Below are 13,989 nucleotides of genomic sequence, written 5' to 3'. Positions count from 1 at the left end.
AGAACGGGGTGGCAGAGCGACGAAAGCCTACTATTTGATTCCGGACTGGACCAGTGATATTGGGTTGAAGCATTAAACACGGCTGTATATCTTCAAACTATGTCACCATCAATATCCATCCCTGTCACGCCATGCGAACTGTGAAATGGCCACATCCCGAAGCAACAGAGGAAGAAACTAAATCCTACATTCCGAAATAAGACGTTCATGGGATATTCCCAGGAACAAAGCGTATCGTTTCCTGGACAAAACCATCCAGAAAGTCTACATCAGCAGGGATGACACGTTTGTCGAAGGTGACTACGATGAGCGTACGGAAAGCGTTCAAGAAGAGAACAGGATTGAATTCTACTCCAAACGCAGCAGAGACGCTGAAGCCAAACGCAGCAGAGACGCCCGATGATGACGACGGTCGCGATGAGAGCGATGACACCGTCGTCGAGAATGAATCCGATAGCGACGATGATGATGATGCCGAGCAATCGAGTCAAGAGAACAGAGATGATACGATGTTTGATGGGTTCCACCAAGCAAGTCCAACCACAACGCTATGGACTGGTCACCGGTATCACCAGTAACAACGCCAACGATCTAAGAAACTATTTCGAGGAAACCCAGTGCTCGGAAGCAGAAGTTCGGCAGAACGCGATGAACGAGGAGCTGCACGACAAGCCTAGCAGGACACTACAGGACAGCCAAACGTGAAAGCCAGCATCTCTACCACCTGAAAGGAAGACCGTAAGATATAAACGGACCTACAAAAAGAAGCAGAACGAAACGGCCAGACGGTGCGATACAAGGTCAGGCTGGTCGCACAAGGCTTTACACAGAAATGCGGGACAGACTACGACGAGGTTTTTGCCCCCGTTGCTCGTCAATTTACGCTTCAAACCATCCTGACCATAGCAGGTCGAGGCAATATGTTGGTGCAATACATGGACATAAAAATCGCATGCTTTTACGCCGAGCCAACCGCTCAGTTAACTTCGAGGTGCGATGTTGGTCTAATTAGTCAGTCGTCATATGTTCGAATCTAGGCTGGGCGGTGCTGAATCGTTTCACTAGCCCCGAAATTGTTCGGCACTATAAAAATCGGTTGCGAAGTCTCTCGATAAAGAAGAGTCAAGTCTTTGAGACGTTTGAAACCCAAGGCTATGCTTTGTACACTGAGTTACAGGAGGAAATATATATGCGATCACCACCTGGGTTCAAAGGTTTACCTGGTTGGTAAACGGTTGGATAATGCGTAAAATAGACCCCATAGTGGTCCTTAGCCTCCTACCCAGCAACTTCTATCCCTACCTCCACGTGATACCAGCCGGAAAACGAGCAACTTTAACGGAGATCGGGTAACCAACCCCGGTGGAAACTAAGGTCGTATACCAACAGGGAAGGAGGCACAGTATTGCCTCAACACTATAAGCTGACAGCCCCATCACGAGATTCGGTAACGTAAGACCTAGTACGGCTATCTATTTAAACTCATCCCACTAAGAAGTCAAGAAAAATTTACTCGAAACATTTGGCATGGACAAAGGTGACGAAATAAGGTCATGGAAAGGATACTTGGTACCTGGAACTGCAGATCGTTAAATTTGGTTGATGGCGATAGGGTGCTGCTCGATCAGTTAGAACCCCGAAAGTTTGTCATCGTGGAACTGTGGTCTGTCGCAGAGGCGAGAAGGTGTGGAGGATACGTGGCGGCAAAGCCCAATTATTCCAGAGCGGTAGAGCGACCAACAAGCTGGGAACGGGTTTCGTAGTGTTCGGCAAAATGTAGGATCGCGTAACGGACTAGAAAGCGATCAAGAGAATGTGAGAATGTGTGTGTCGAGGATAAAAGGTCGTTTCTTCAACAACATTGTCTACACGAAGGTAGACCCGACGATGAGAAGGAAGCGTTCTATGCGCAGCTGGAGGCAACGTACGGGATCCGTCAGTACCTTTCGTAGGGAGGGTACAACAGTCGATCATCGATATCACCTTCTGCAGCCCAACGTTGCTTGCCAACATGGGCTGGAGGGTGTCAGATGAGTACACGCATAGCGACCACCAAGCTATACGGTACACGATTGAACGACGGATGCTACGGCCACGCGGGTTGAAGTCGACAGGGAGGAGGTGGAAAGTGAGGTGGATGTCCTTCGACAAAGACCTGTTCGTTGAAGCACTCAGCGCAGAGAGCAACTGCTCGAACCTGAGTGCCCGTGAGCTGACCAACGTCCTAGTACGGGCATGTGATACCACTAAGCCCAGGACGGGGCAGCCAACGAACGGTCATCGCTCGGTATACTAGTGGAGTGATACCATTCCCCAGCTCCTCTCCAGGTGCCACAGAGCGAGAAGGCTAGCGCAGAGGGCGCGGACCGATGCAGATGCTGAAGCTCGGGGGATCTAACTTAGAGCAGCCAGATTGGTGCTCAACAAGGAGGTTAGGCGTAGCAAGAAATCCTGTTTTCAGGATAGCAATAAATAACAAATTTTCGTTTTCCAGATTTTCGTAAAAACCGGTTGGTAACGCTGGTCACGAATGAGGAAGTTATCGTAATTGCCAGGGGTTTGAAAACGAAGAAAGCGACCCCTCCTGACGGGATTCCGAACGAGGCATTCAAAGTGGCGATCCAAGCATATCCCGATATGTTGAGAGAGACGCTTCAGAATTGCCTAGAGGTATGCGAATTTCCAGACAAATGGAAAGTCCAGAGATTGGTACTGCTGCCAAAGCCGGGGAAACCGCCTGGTGATCCCTCGTCGTACAGGCAAATGAACAGGCTGAACTTCACCAGGCAGCCATATGGATTATGCTTGTGGCAAAACGTCAACGGTGGTCACTGCGTTGTCTAAGATCATGCCGAACGGCTACGATCCTAGCAGCAGTAAGAGACGCCTGATAGCCAGCGTTGCTATGTCGGTGCTACGGTATGGTGCACTGGCATGGGCCCCGGCTTTGGAGAGTAAGCGCAATCAGGCATGTCTGAACAAGGTGTTCAGGCTGTTGGCATTGCGCGTTGCGTGCGGCTACCGTACCATATCGTTGGATGCGATTGTGGTTATTGTAGCCATGATTCTCATATGCATACTTCTAGGTGAAGATATTGAGTGCTATAGGCAGAGGAACGTTAGGGGCGCTAGGGACAGAGTTGGGCTGGACTCTATTAGGCGTTGGCAGGCGGAATGGGATCACACCGATCACGGCAGGTGGACCTATAGGCTGATCCAGAACATATCGTCCTGGATCGGTAGAAGACATGATGATGTAAACTTTTTTCTTACCCAGTTTCTGTCGGGACATGGATGCTTTAAGAAGTATCTACATACGCGTGGGCGGATAGGCTCACCCTTTTGCCCCGAGGAAACGGCAGAGCATATGATATTTCACTGCCCGCGTTTCACGACCACTCGGCGGGTGATGCTTACGGTTGTTGGGGAAGACACCAACGCCGACAACATCGTGCAGCGAATGTGCGCTGAACAGCGCGCACGGGGTGCCGTCCATAGGGCGGCAACGGAGGTGATAACGGAGTTGCAACGGCTAGAACGTTTGCAACGACAGGGTCTGACATAGCTTAGCTAGGGTCAGTAAAGGGCTGATTGGGCAGCCCAGGCCCTAGGTGAAGGGTAGTGGCGGTGTGAAGTGTCAAGGGTGTTTTGTGAATCGACGCATGCAACCGATAAGTCGGAGTGCTTAGGCACGTCCTCCCTCCTGAAGTAAAACCTAACGGTAGTTCCGGGAGGGGTTCAGGAATGGGCAGCAGGAGAGTTTCTAGTAGGTAGGCGCATGTTGGCACCTTGCGAATCCTATTCGGTACCGTGAAGGTGCTGTCTATGAAGATTTTCTCCCTGCATAAACAATATAAAAATAACGTACGCTCACTACGGGGTGCCGATATCGACTCGGACCATTACCCAGTAGCAGTACATATGCGCTCAAAACTATCGACGGTTTATACCTTGCGACAAAGCCTCCCTGATCGGTTAGACATTCGGCAAATAAACAACCCGCCAATTGCCGAAAACTACGCGCGCGTACTGGATGAAGCTGTGCCTTCCTCTGTGGAGCTAGATGCTTCGACCCTCGAAACCGGATGAAACGATCGGCCGTCAACGACGCCGCAACCGCGGTGCTAGATGTGGAAACCTAGAGTGCACGAAATGATGGGTTTGACGGGGATGCCAACAAGCGATATAGAGGAAAAAAGAGCTTGGAAACCACGATCCTGAGAAGCGCCAAAAGGAGGACAGAGATCGTGAGGAACTGGAACAACTATTCCGGGAATGACACGCGCAAGTTTTAGGAGAAGGTGAATCAAACTCGTAAGGGCTACACTCCTAAACCTGACATGTGTAGGATCTAATCACAAACGATCGCGAGGTGGTCGACAGGTGGAAGCAGTTTTTCGATGAGCACCTCAACGGCGATAAAACAGAAGGAGACGCAACGGAAGTTAAGCTCTGAGTGTCTACAAACGACAACAGCGTGCCTGCTACCGATTTCGAAGAGATCCGGCGAAAAATTCGTCAGCTGAAGAATAATAGAGCCGCCAGAAAGGACCAACTACCAGTACAACTTTACGTAATGGCCAAGAACTGCTAGCAACGGTACTTCGCTGGAAGTGAAGTAAGTAGAAAGTGAATAGCCCAGTACCGAGTATAATTGAGAGGAATTCTTGACACGGCAAGAGCCACCCCGGCTCGCGTCTGGTAAAGTAAGTAAGTAAGTAAGGAATTAATAAATTATTTTCAATTCAGTCATTTGGCAGGAGATTTCCTTTACAGCTAGTTTTTACTTTTTACTATTATTTTGCTACAAAAAATAATTTAAAAATTTAAATTGTAAGAGAATTTTGGGTAACAATAGCAAACTATATAACTATGTACTCTGTAACTATGTATGCACTATGCAAAACAAAATGTTGTCTAGGCAAAGTTCGCCAACATCCCAGTTAAATTATATTCCGAGGCGCGTCGATTACTGTTTTATTTCATGAAATGACAAAAAATGCTTTTCCCAGGAGGATTGAACTGGGTTTTTATGAGATTAGCAAATTTTAAAATAAATTATCCGAGAGAAATGGAAAATTTCCTTTGGAGTTTTCTGGTAGAATAGTAGACTTCGAAACCTTTTAGAAGTTCATCAACTACATATGTGAATAAAATATTGTGAAATTTTGATACCGTACATGTTTCAGATTGCTTGAGCATCACATCAAATTACCGTTTTTTCCAGCCTCAATAGATTTAAATTCAAACATTTTTCTTGGCAATGCAGAATTCATCCTAAAAACAACGGTTATATGGACACAGGCTTATTTACAGAAACAAAAAGGCGCAATGCTGAACAGCTGTTGACGTATGTGTATTTTTTCTTTAACAGCGCTAGTCTCATTTATTTCATAACCACCACTCGTAAGCCTCGACTTATAAATTCTAATTTATATTTACCCAGCAATAATTGGAATGTTTCATACACAATGGGTGTACTTACACTGTTTATAACACGCAAAGTATACCAATTCAGTGGTAGCAGGTTATCAAAATAGCATTAAACAAGTTAATACAGCAGAGAAATTTCTCTACGGTAGAACAGAAACACTGCAATCGTCAATGCCTTTGCCTCCGAAGTATTTCTTTCATTCGATAAAGCGTAATTATATTTCCTTTTCGTCTCTTTTCATTTCATTTTCCGACCCGACTGGATGTCGTTTTTTCCACATTTAAAGGTATCGTTAAGCATATCCATCCTGCTCTCGTTGACTGTGTTCTTCCTGCTGCTGGCGGAAATCATTCCACCGACATCACTAGTGGTGCCACTGCTGGGGAAATTTGTGCTGTTCACCATGATCCTCGATACGTTCAGGTAAGCCGATTTTCTCAGCAATTTCCTGCACTAAAGTGAGTCTACACCATAACTGATATGGAAGCAAGGGCACCAGACCGTCACACGTCTACGGTCATGTGTATGTTCATTCACACAAATAATTAATTTTATTTTGCGCCTAATTGAATTTCCAGGAGAAGACTTGTTCCTAACACACGGTTCTCCTTGCTACAATTGCCTACCAATTCACATACTTCATTAGACACACACACGTGGGGGAGCGGCGCCCTTGCAAGTACTTTCGGCTTGGCGGGGGTAGATTAATGCATTTGTCTCTTTTTCCTATATTTTGGGGTTCTTGCAGCATATGTGTCACCGTGATTGTGCTGAACATTCACTTTCGCTCGCCCCAGACGCACACGATGGCACCATGGGTCCGAACCATCTTCATCAACCACCTGCCAAAGCTGCTGGTGATGCGCCGTCCAATCTACCAGCCGTTGCATCATTTTAGGTGAGTTCAATTGTCAGCTACTTTTGCAATCGGAAAAATATAAGCTGAACTTTTTCTGGAATAGTGTGCCAAAAGGTCGCGCAAGTTTGCTTTTATTGTCAAACTAATTATTATTCTAAATCTGTAAACATGATCTTCGGGAATTGTACAATTTGTTTATTTGTTTATTTGTTGGTGTAAAAATCATCGGACATCATGTGGTCTTAATGATAAAAGATACTACGTTTAACATAAAACACATAAGGATATATTAGATTATACACGCAGTCGCTGTCTAAATGCCGTTGCTGTTATGTGGAAGTCAAATAATGTCGCCACCGCGTTGAAACTAGCCGACATGAAGCGGATGGGGTCATGTTGTCCATATGACACATTACGCTGTGGTAAGAATAATAGATTCCTGGGCCGTAACGATCTTTCTGGTGCATATAAGTTAAGCTGCTGCAAAATGTTCGGGGCATCGATTTCACCGGACAAAATTTTCCCGACAAATACGGCTTGTGCTTCGAATCTTCTTCGCTCTAATGTTTGTATTCCGAGTAGCTGGCAGCGATCCGCATATTCTGGCAACTGGTGTTCGTTACGCCATGGAAGAAAGCGTAAAGCATACCGTACAAATCTTCGTTGCACGGTTTCAATTTTTGCTATCCAGTTAGCGTTGAATGGACACCAAACCACTGAGTTAGACTCAAGAATAAAGCGCACCAGCGCACAATACAGTGATCGAAGACAAATAGGATCCCGGAATTCTTCTGTGATCTTGCAGATAAATCCGAGCTGTCTATTAGCCTTGGCAACTATTTCGTTGTAGTGTGGCCTAAAGGAGAGTGACGTATCCAGAGTTACACCCAGATCACGAACCGTATCTAATCTAGCTACAATCTGACCACACATAGTATAGTTGAATGTAACCGGGTTGGACTTGCGGTGGAATGAAATCGCACAACACTTCTCGATACTGACGGTTAGTAGATTATTGGAGCACCATTGCAGAAAAATGTTAACTAAGCGCTGGAGCCGTCTGCATAAAGCATGCGGCAATCTTCTGGAAGCAGAAGCGATATGTCGTTGATAAACAGCATAAAGAGCAGCGGTCCTAAATTGCTGCCCTGTGGAATGCCAGAGAGGTTGGAGAAATACTCGGATTGCACTTTACCCAGCTTCACGCAGAGCATTCGATCTAGCAGGTAGGATCGAAACCATCGTACAAGGCTGGAGCCGACACCAAGTTTATCCAGTTTAGCCAGTAGTACGCTGTGGTCAACACGGTCAAATGCAGCTTTTAGGTCTGTGTAGACAGCATCAATCTGGGCACCTACGCTCATGGTTTGTAGACATTTTGCTGCGAATTGCACAAGGTTTGTAGCAGTGGAACGTTTTGGATAAAACCCATGTTGATCTAATGAGATGTAATGCGTACAGCTGGCGAAGAGGGCATCATGTATTATTATTTCAAATACTTTCGAACATGCGCAGAGAGATGTGATGCCTCTGTAGTTTTTTACATTTCGTTTGTCACCCTTTTTATGCACTGGAAACATAGCTGAAAGCTTCCAAGTTGTAGGAAATAGGCTCTGTTGTAGGGATAAATTAAACAGCAGGCATAATGGACGGATAAACACAGCAGCACATTTTTTCAAACTACATGATGGAATTCCATCGGGTCCGGCGGCAAATGAGCATTTAAGTTTGTTAATGGCAGCTTCAACGTGACGATCAGTAATCGCGGGTAGACTGAAATCCAAGACGTCCCCAGGAGTGTTGCATAATGCTGTATTGATTTGCGCGGTTGTGGCAACGGAATCACGGAAATTGTGCTGAAAATGTTGGGCGAAAAAAGCACATTTTTCTGGCATCGTACTGCCATGACTATCTCCCAAAAACATATCTCTAGGCAATCCTTCCTCTTTCCTTTTACTGTTAACGAACGACCAGAAGATTCTCGGATTTGATCTGATATTATGCTGCATTCGATTGGTGTACCGTTTGTATAAATACCGGTTGTATTTGCGATATAGGTTACTAGCACGATTAAAATTCTGTTTCAGTGAAGCATTTCGCAATCTGCAGTATTTCCGTAAAGCCTGAGCTCGCTGCCGCTTGAGTTGTCGTAAACGTGGATTCGACCACGGTGGTTTACGCAGCGGTCTGCGGGGAGGAGTGCAATGAACTAGTGCATTATTAACAGCATCGTTAAAGTAGGCGATTGCATCGTCGACAGGGGGATTGACTTCAAGAAATCGCCAGTCGATACGAGACATGACATTGCTCAAAGACTCAAAATCAGTTCTGCGAAAGTCCAAACCCAGTTCAACTGGAGTGTCTTCGAATTGTATGGGCAAGTTCTGGTTTACCGTTACATTCAGCGCTGGGTGATTAGGATCGAGAGGTACAAGTGGCTCAACAGCTTCGAACAACTCACATAGAGTCTCGTTGTTTGTTAGAATTAAATCAAGAAGACGATCGTTGGAATTGATCACGTGATTGATTTGTGATAGACTGTGCAGATTAAAGCCATCTAACAAATTGGAACTAGCAGCAGTAATATTCGAATGGAGATAGTCAATGGAAGTGGCGTCATTACTCAAGCGAATCCATTGACAGTTTCAGTTTACATTGACACTTTCAACACCGACTTATTGGTTGATTTCTAAATGTTTATATTTTACGATGCGCATTTGGTTTCATTTAAAAAAAATAGGAACGGAAAACATCGACCGTGAATAATCAGACTAAAATTTCAAGAGAAACAATGTTTAACCCCTCTTAGGTCTACATAATTTTTTGGCACCGAAAAATTCACTAAGATGGTCGTAACTGTTTGAATAGTTTTTTCAAAACTCTTTTCTATTTTCATAATCTCTACAGACCGTGGCCATATATCATATGGTCGTAGAGTTATTGTGGTGTTCCGCAACATAGCTTTTTAGCTAACTTTGTCAAATTATTGTGATCAATTTTTTCGAACACGTCACCGGGTAAGGTCATATATGTCATGTAGCACATCAAAACACATCAGTACTTGACAAAATGGCGATTGGTGACCAAATCATGTCTGTCAGAGAACATATGGCAGCTTCCAGACAAGTTCCTTCGAAATCCGTTTTGTACTAGGATTAGAAAAAAAAAATTGAAAAAACCCACATGCTTCAGCTTTCAAAAATTTGACAAAATTAGCTAAAAAAGTCATGTCGCGATTCCCCAAGGAACAACGGAATAACTCCGCGACTGTATGACATGTAGCCACGATCTGTAGGAATTATGAAAACAGAAAAGATTTTCGGGAGAATTCCCAACTTTGGTGAAAAAGTATTAAAAGAAGAAAAAATTTACGAGCAGTTTAGTGAATGTTTCGGCGCCAAAAATACTGTAGACCTCAGAGAGGTTAAGGTGCGTTTAGATTGGCTACAAGTGGCATGCAACTTTTTCCAAACTGTTGCCCGCGGTTTCCAAGCAACTATGACAGCGTATCTCAAATCCGGAATGATTCGCGATTGGGGCTCAACTGGGAAGTTGTAAACAAAGCGTTTTATTACACCATGAGTCTTAAAAAGACTGATAATATCCTTGGCAAGAATCCTTTCTTCTGTTTTAATCGTTAGAATTATTTAAAATAAGTTTTTAGTGATGGGCGATAGAAGTGTTTAATCAAAACAAAAGACAATTTGCAGTTGAGCCCCTTGCATTGTTATGAAGTGACAGGCTTATTTGCAAATCGTTTTGTAAACAGGCGATAGTAAAGAGCGAAACTGCGTAGTTTTCAAAACACAGGCGCATTGTAAACAGGCGAAACTAAATAAAAAATCAAAACAAGGCGAAACAGGGCTGGGCGAATCTCATTGTTAAAATGCTTTGAGGCTCATTCCAAGGGGTTCAACCACAGAGAACAGATTAACAGTCTCGAACAGGGGCTTGCGATGGGTGCCATGTTTTTGTTGCCAACATCTCAGCACATCTCGACAAGGTTGGCAGCAAATCTACCTGTCAGACGGGCGCTATTTCTTGGATTTCTTGCAATAGCGCCCTTCGTTAAGTGGACTGTCAAACACCGTTCGTTAAGATAGGGATAGCACTCCGGTGGTCTCGAAGGAAGTTATCGATTTTTTGTGTGTAAAATCTGTCGGTAGCGGCCTCCAGAAATAGTTTGCCAAACGCTTCAAAAAATATCCATGTACCTTTGTCAATATTTCTTTGCGCTGGAGTTACATAGCAGCGATGGCAGCGACATCAAGATTAAGTTTGCCACTTACTGCTCGAGGGGTGCTCTATTGAAGGATTACTCGTAGATTACATAAAAACCTTTTACACACTTTTTGTCAATTACCTGGTAGTCTGTTCTCTGTGGTTCAACTATAAAACTTAGTGTGATATGACGATATCACTATTCTTTTCTATTTCCTTTCGTAGCTTTCTTTTAGCAGATTATTAGTCAACGGTTTTTTTGTCGTTCTAACCACAGCAAGCTAGCAGATGTTTCATTCTGAACATCTGTCATTTTTAAGCGCTATTTGAGTAGGGTTAACGAAGCGCACGCGCTGTTTCCTTTTAGGGATGTAAAGCCATAAATTAAACCCATGCGCAAAGGCATAGGGGTTTAATTATAGTAGCAGTAGGGGAATAATGTATATTCACCCCAATAGAATGTTTAGGCAACTAGGGTGGAACCCTAGTAGAAAACCGTTAGAACGTTAGATTAGAAATGTTACTAGGGGAGAACCCCTACAAAGAGAGCTACGAAAGGGACGCACAGTGGAAATTAAATAAAAACCTGTCCACCATTAGGAACGGGGTTCAGTATTTCAAAAGTAGTCTAGATTGCTACATCGTAGAGAATACCACACGCCACATTATATTTAGAGCTTGAATGCACAAATTTTATGCAGTATTGTTGTGAAATTATAAGATTGATTTATTCTACACCAATTTATGTCTTTAAACTTGATTTTTGTAACTTTTATTTAAATTATGACTTGAAAATATACTGGCAAATTATCACAGTGATATTCCTCATTGTTTACACTTTGTTAGTTGCGCCCTTATCGCGAATCACTCCGGAAATGTTCAGATTAGGACAGAAGCAACATTGAATAACAAGTAGCAATACGTCGAATTCTGCATGTTGTCAAAAAATTTAGACTGGTTACACGCTAAGAAAATAAAGTATTTATTTACTGCGTCTTCAGTTGAATACTGTACATACTGATCTATGTTAAGTATCTTATGCTAGTTTTAAAATGATGTCTGTTTACGTGAAAATCAAACACTTCTAAATTATTTAACAGTCTAAAACATTTGTACATTCGATGGTTTTGTCCAAAAACTGTTCTGTGTCTTTCAATATGTATTAACGAACATTGACGAGATTGTTGGGCAGGGACGAAAAAGTTTGCTAGTCGTAGAAAGTCGGGGCAATCAATCCTGTTGCACAGCACGTCAAAAGCAAACATTCTTTGTAGGTATATGCGTCGTTGGTTTAAAAGCTCCAATCTTATCAATAGGCATCTTTGTTCATACGGCGGTAACCTTTGCGGTTCGTTCCATGGTAGTCGTCGTAATGCGAAACGAACGAACGTTTCACTCTTTCAATGCGAGCGATGTGAGTTGCATGGTAAGGTGCCCAGATTTGAATAGTATATTTGAGGACACTTCGAACGAGGGAGCAATAGCAATAAATTGCGAATCTTGTCTTCTGGTCAAGTTCACAGACTAAACAAATATTGGGGTTTCACACGTTTCCTGCGTATTCGATTTAATTTATATAGGTATTGAATCGTATTAGCATAAACCAAATTAGGAAGTATGTATGCCGCTTCATTCCTATACATAATTGTATTAGAGGTGTTAAAATATAAAGCGTCTCCATTGAAAGTCTGTTGATGGGTTCACTTAACTTGCTATCGACCGTTTTACTTTCATACGAGAAAACTGTAGCATACCTTTGGCTACATAGTGGTGTAGCATGTTGCCTAACTTAAGGCTGTTTTAATAAAATGATCATTTTACCCCTAGAGCAGTCGGGCTACCAAAAATTACAGGAGTGGTCGTGTCCAACAGTCTTGGCAGCTCTGAATATTAACAGGCCATTTTGCTGAAATTACGTCGGATGATCTGTATAACCTGCATTTCTTAAGAAAAAACAAACAAACAATGGAATGTGTTAGTGAGCCTTCTCCTCTCATACTTGACCCTTCCATCGAAAAATATTTTCCAATAGAAGAATTAATGTTTCAGCTTGATCAACTCAAAGGTAGCTCCCCAGGTCCTGACGAAATTCATAATAAGATGCTTCAGAATCTTCCTGTTTGCGCAAAATTTAAATTGCTTGATATTTTTAACGAATGCTGGCGTCTTGGAACGTTCCCAGACATTTGGAAAATCGCTAAACCTGCTAAAGACTCCTTTGATCCAGAAAACCAAAAATTGACTGTACTCCTGGAAAACTTCTTGAAAGGATGATTGCTGGACGGTTAATCGATCTCATGGAAGAGCGACAGTTCTTGGATCCCCGCCAATTCGCTTTCAACGTGGAAGGATCATTTGGTACTATTGAAGAACCTCAGCATCTCTGGCTCGAGCAGCACGTTCGTCACGAACTTTACCTTGAAGAACCTACCTAGGAACGCTTGGAAAAATAAAAAGCATGTAGGGGCTGCGTTTGTAGATATAAGCACAGCATATGATCGAACGTTTAGACGCCTAATACTAAACCAACTGTGTGAGTGGAGAATAAGAGGAATATTTTTTAATTCACACAGGAATTTAATAATTTAAATTCCTCGAGAACTTCATGAACGATCGCACTGCACAGTGATCCAGAATCGCCAAAAAGTGGACATTAGCAATTGGGTAAAAAATGCGTAATGGGTAAAAGGGTTGTGTCTTCGGAGAAGTTTATTAATCTATACCTATAAAAAAGGATTTCTGTCTGTCTGCCCGAATGTTCCTTATAGAATCGAAAACTACTGAACCGATCGGCGTGAAAATTTGCATATAAGGGTTTTTGGGGCCAGGGAAGGTTCTTATGATGATTAGAGACCCCTCCTCCCACTAAGAGGGGAGGCTCCCATATAAATGAAACACGAATTTCTGCATAACTCGAGAATTAATCAAGCAAATGGAACAAAATTTTGCATGTGGGTATTTTTGGAGACAAGAATTTTTTCTATGGTGAATTAAGACCCCTCCCCACTTTAGGAAGGGGGCTCCTATACAAATGAAATACAAATTTCCTCATAACTCGAAAACTCAATAATCATATGGAACCATATTTGGCATGTGGGTGTTTTTGGAGGCATGAATTTTTTCCATGATGAATTGAGACCCCTTACCTTTTTAGGAGGGGAGGCTCCCATACAAATGAAATGCAAATTTCCTTATAAGTCGAGAACTAATCAAGCAAATGGAACCAAATTTAGCATGTGGGTGTTTTTGCAGGCAATTTTTTTTCTATGGTGAATTGAAACCCCTCCCATCTTTAAGAGGGGAATAATTACCTCTCGCTTTAAAGAGGGGGGGCTTCCATACACATGAAATACAAATTTTTTAATAACTCGAGAACTAATCAAGCAAATGGAACAAAATTTGATATATGGTTGGTTTTGGAGACAAGAATTCTTTCTATGGTGAATTGAAACCTCTCCCCACTTTAGGAGGCGGG

General features: G+C 43.1%; 1 protein-coding gene across 1 annotated transcript in view; it reads left to right on the top strand.

Moving 5' to 3' along the window:
• The window catches only part of LOC128745104 (acetylcholine receptor subunit alpha-like), a 75,440-nt gene that overhangs the window by 41,218 nt on the left and 20,233 nt on the right, over nucleotides 1-13,989 (top strand). The window contains exons 6-7 of the mRNA XM_053842091.1: nucleotides 5,721-5,857; nucleotides 6,183-6,332. Of these exons, the coding sequence (XP_053698066.1) occupies nucleotides 5,721-5,857; nucleotides 6,183-6,332 (287 nt within the window). The remainder of the gene's footprint in view (nucleotides 1-5,720; nucleotides 5,858-6,182; nucleotides 6,333-13,989) is intronic.

The sequence above is a fragment of the Sabethes cyaneus genome, chromosome 1 (assembly GCF_943734655.1).
Source record: "Sabethes cyaneus chromosome 1, idSabCyanKW18_F2, whole genome shotgun sequence".
Classification (NCBI taxonomy): Eukaryota; Metazoa; Arthropoda; class Insecta; order Diptera; family Culicidae; genus Sabethes; species Sabethes cyaneus.
Note: the sequence above shows the minus strand (reverse complement) of the source record. Positions and strands in the feature narration are given on the sequence as shown.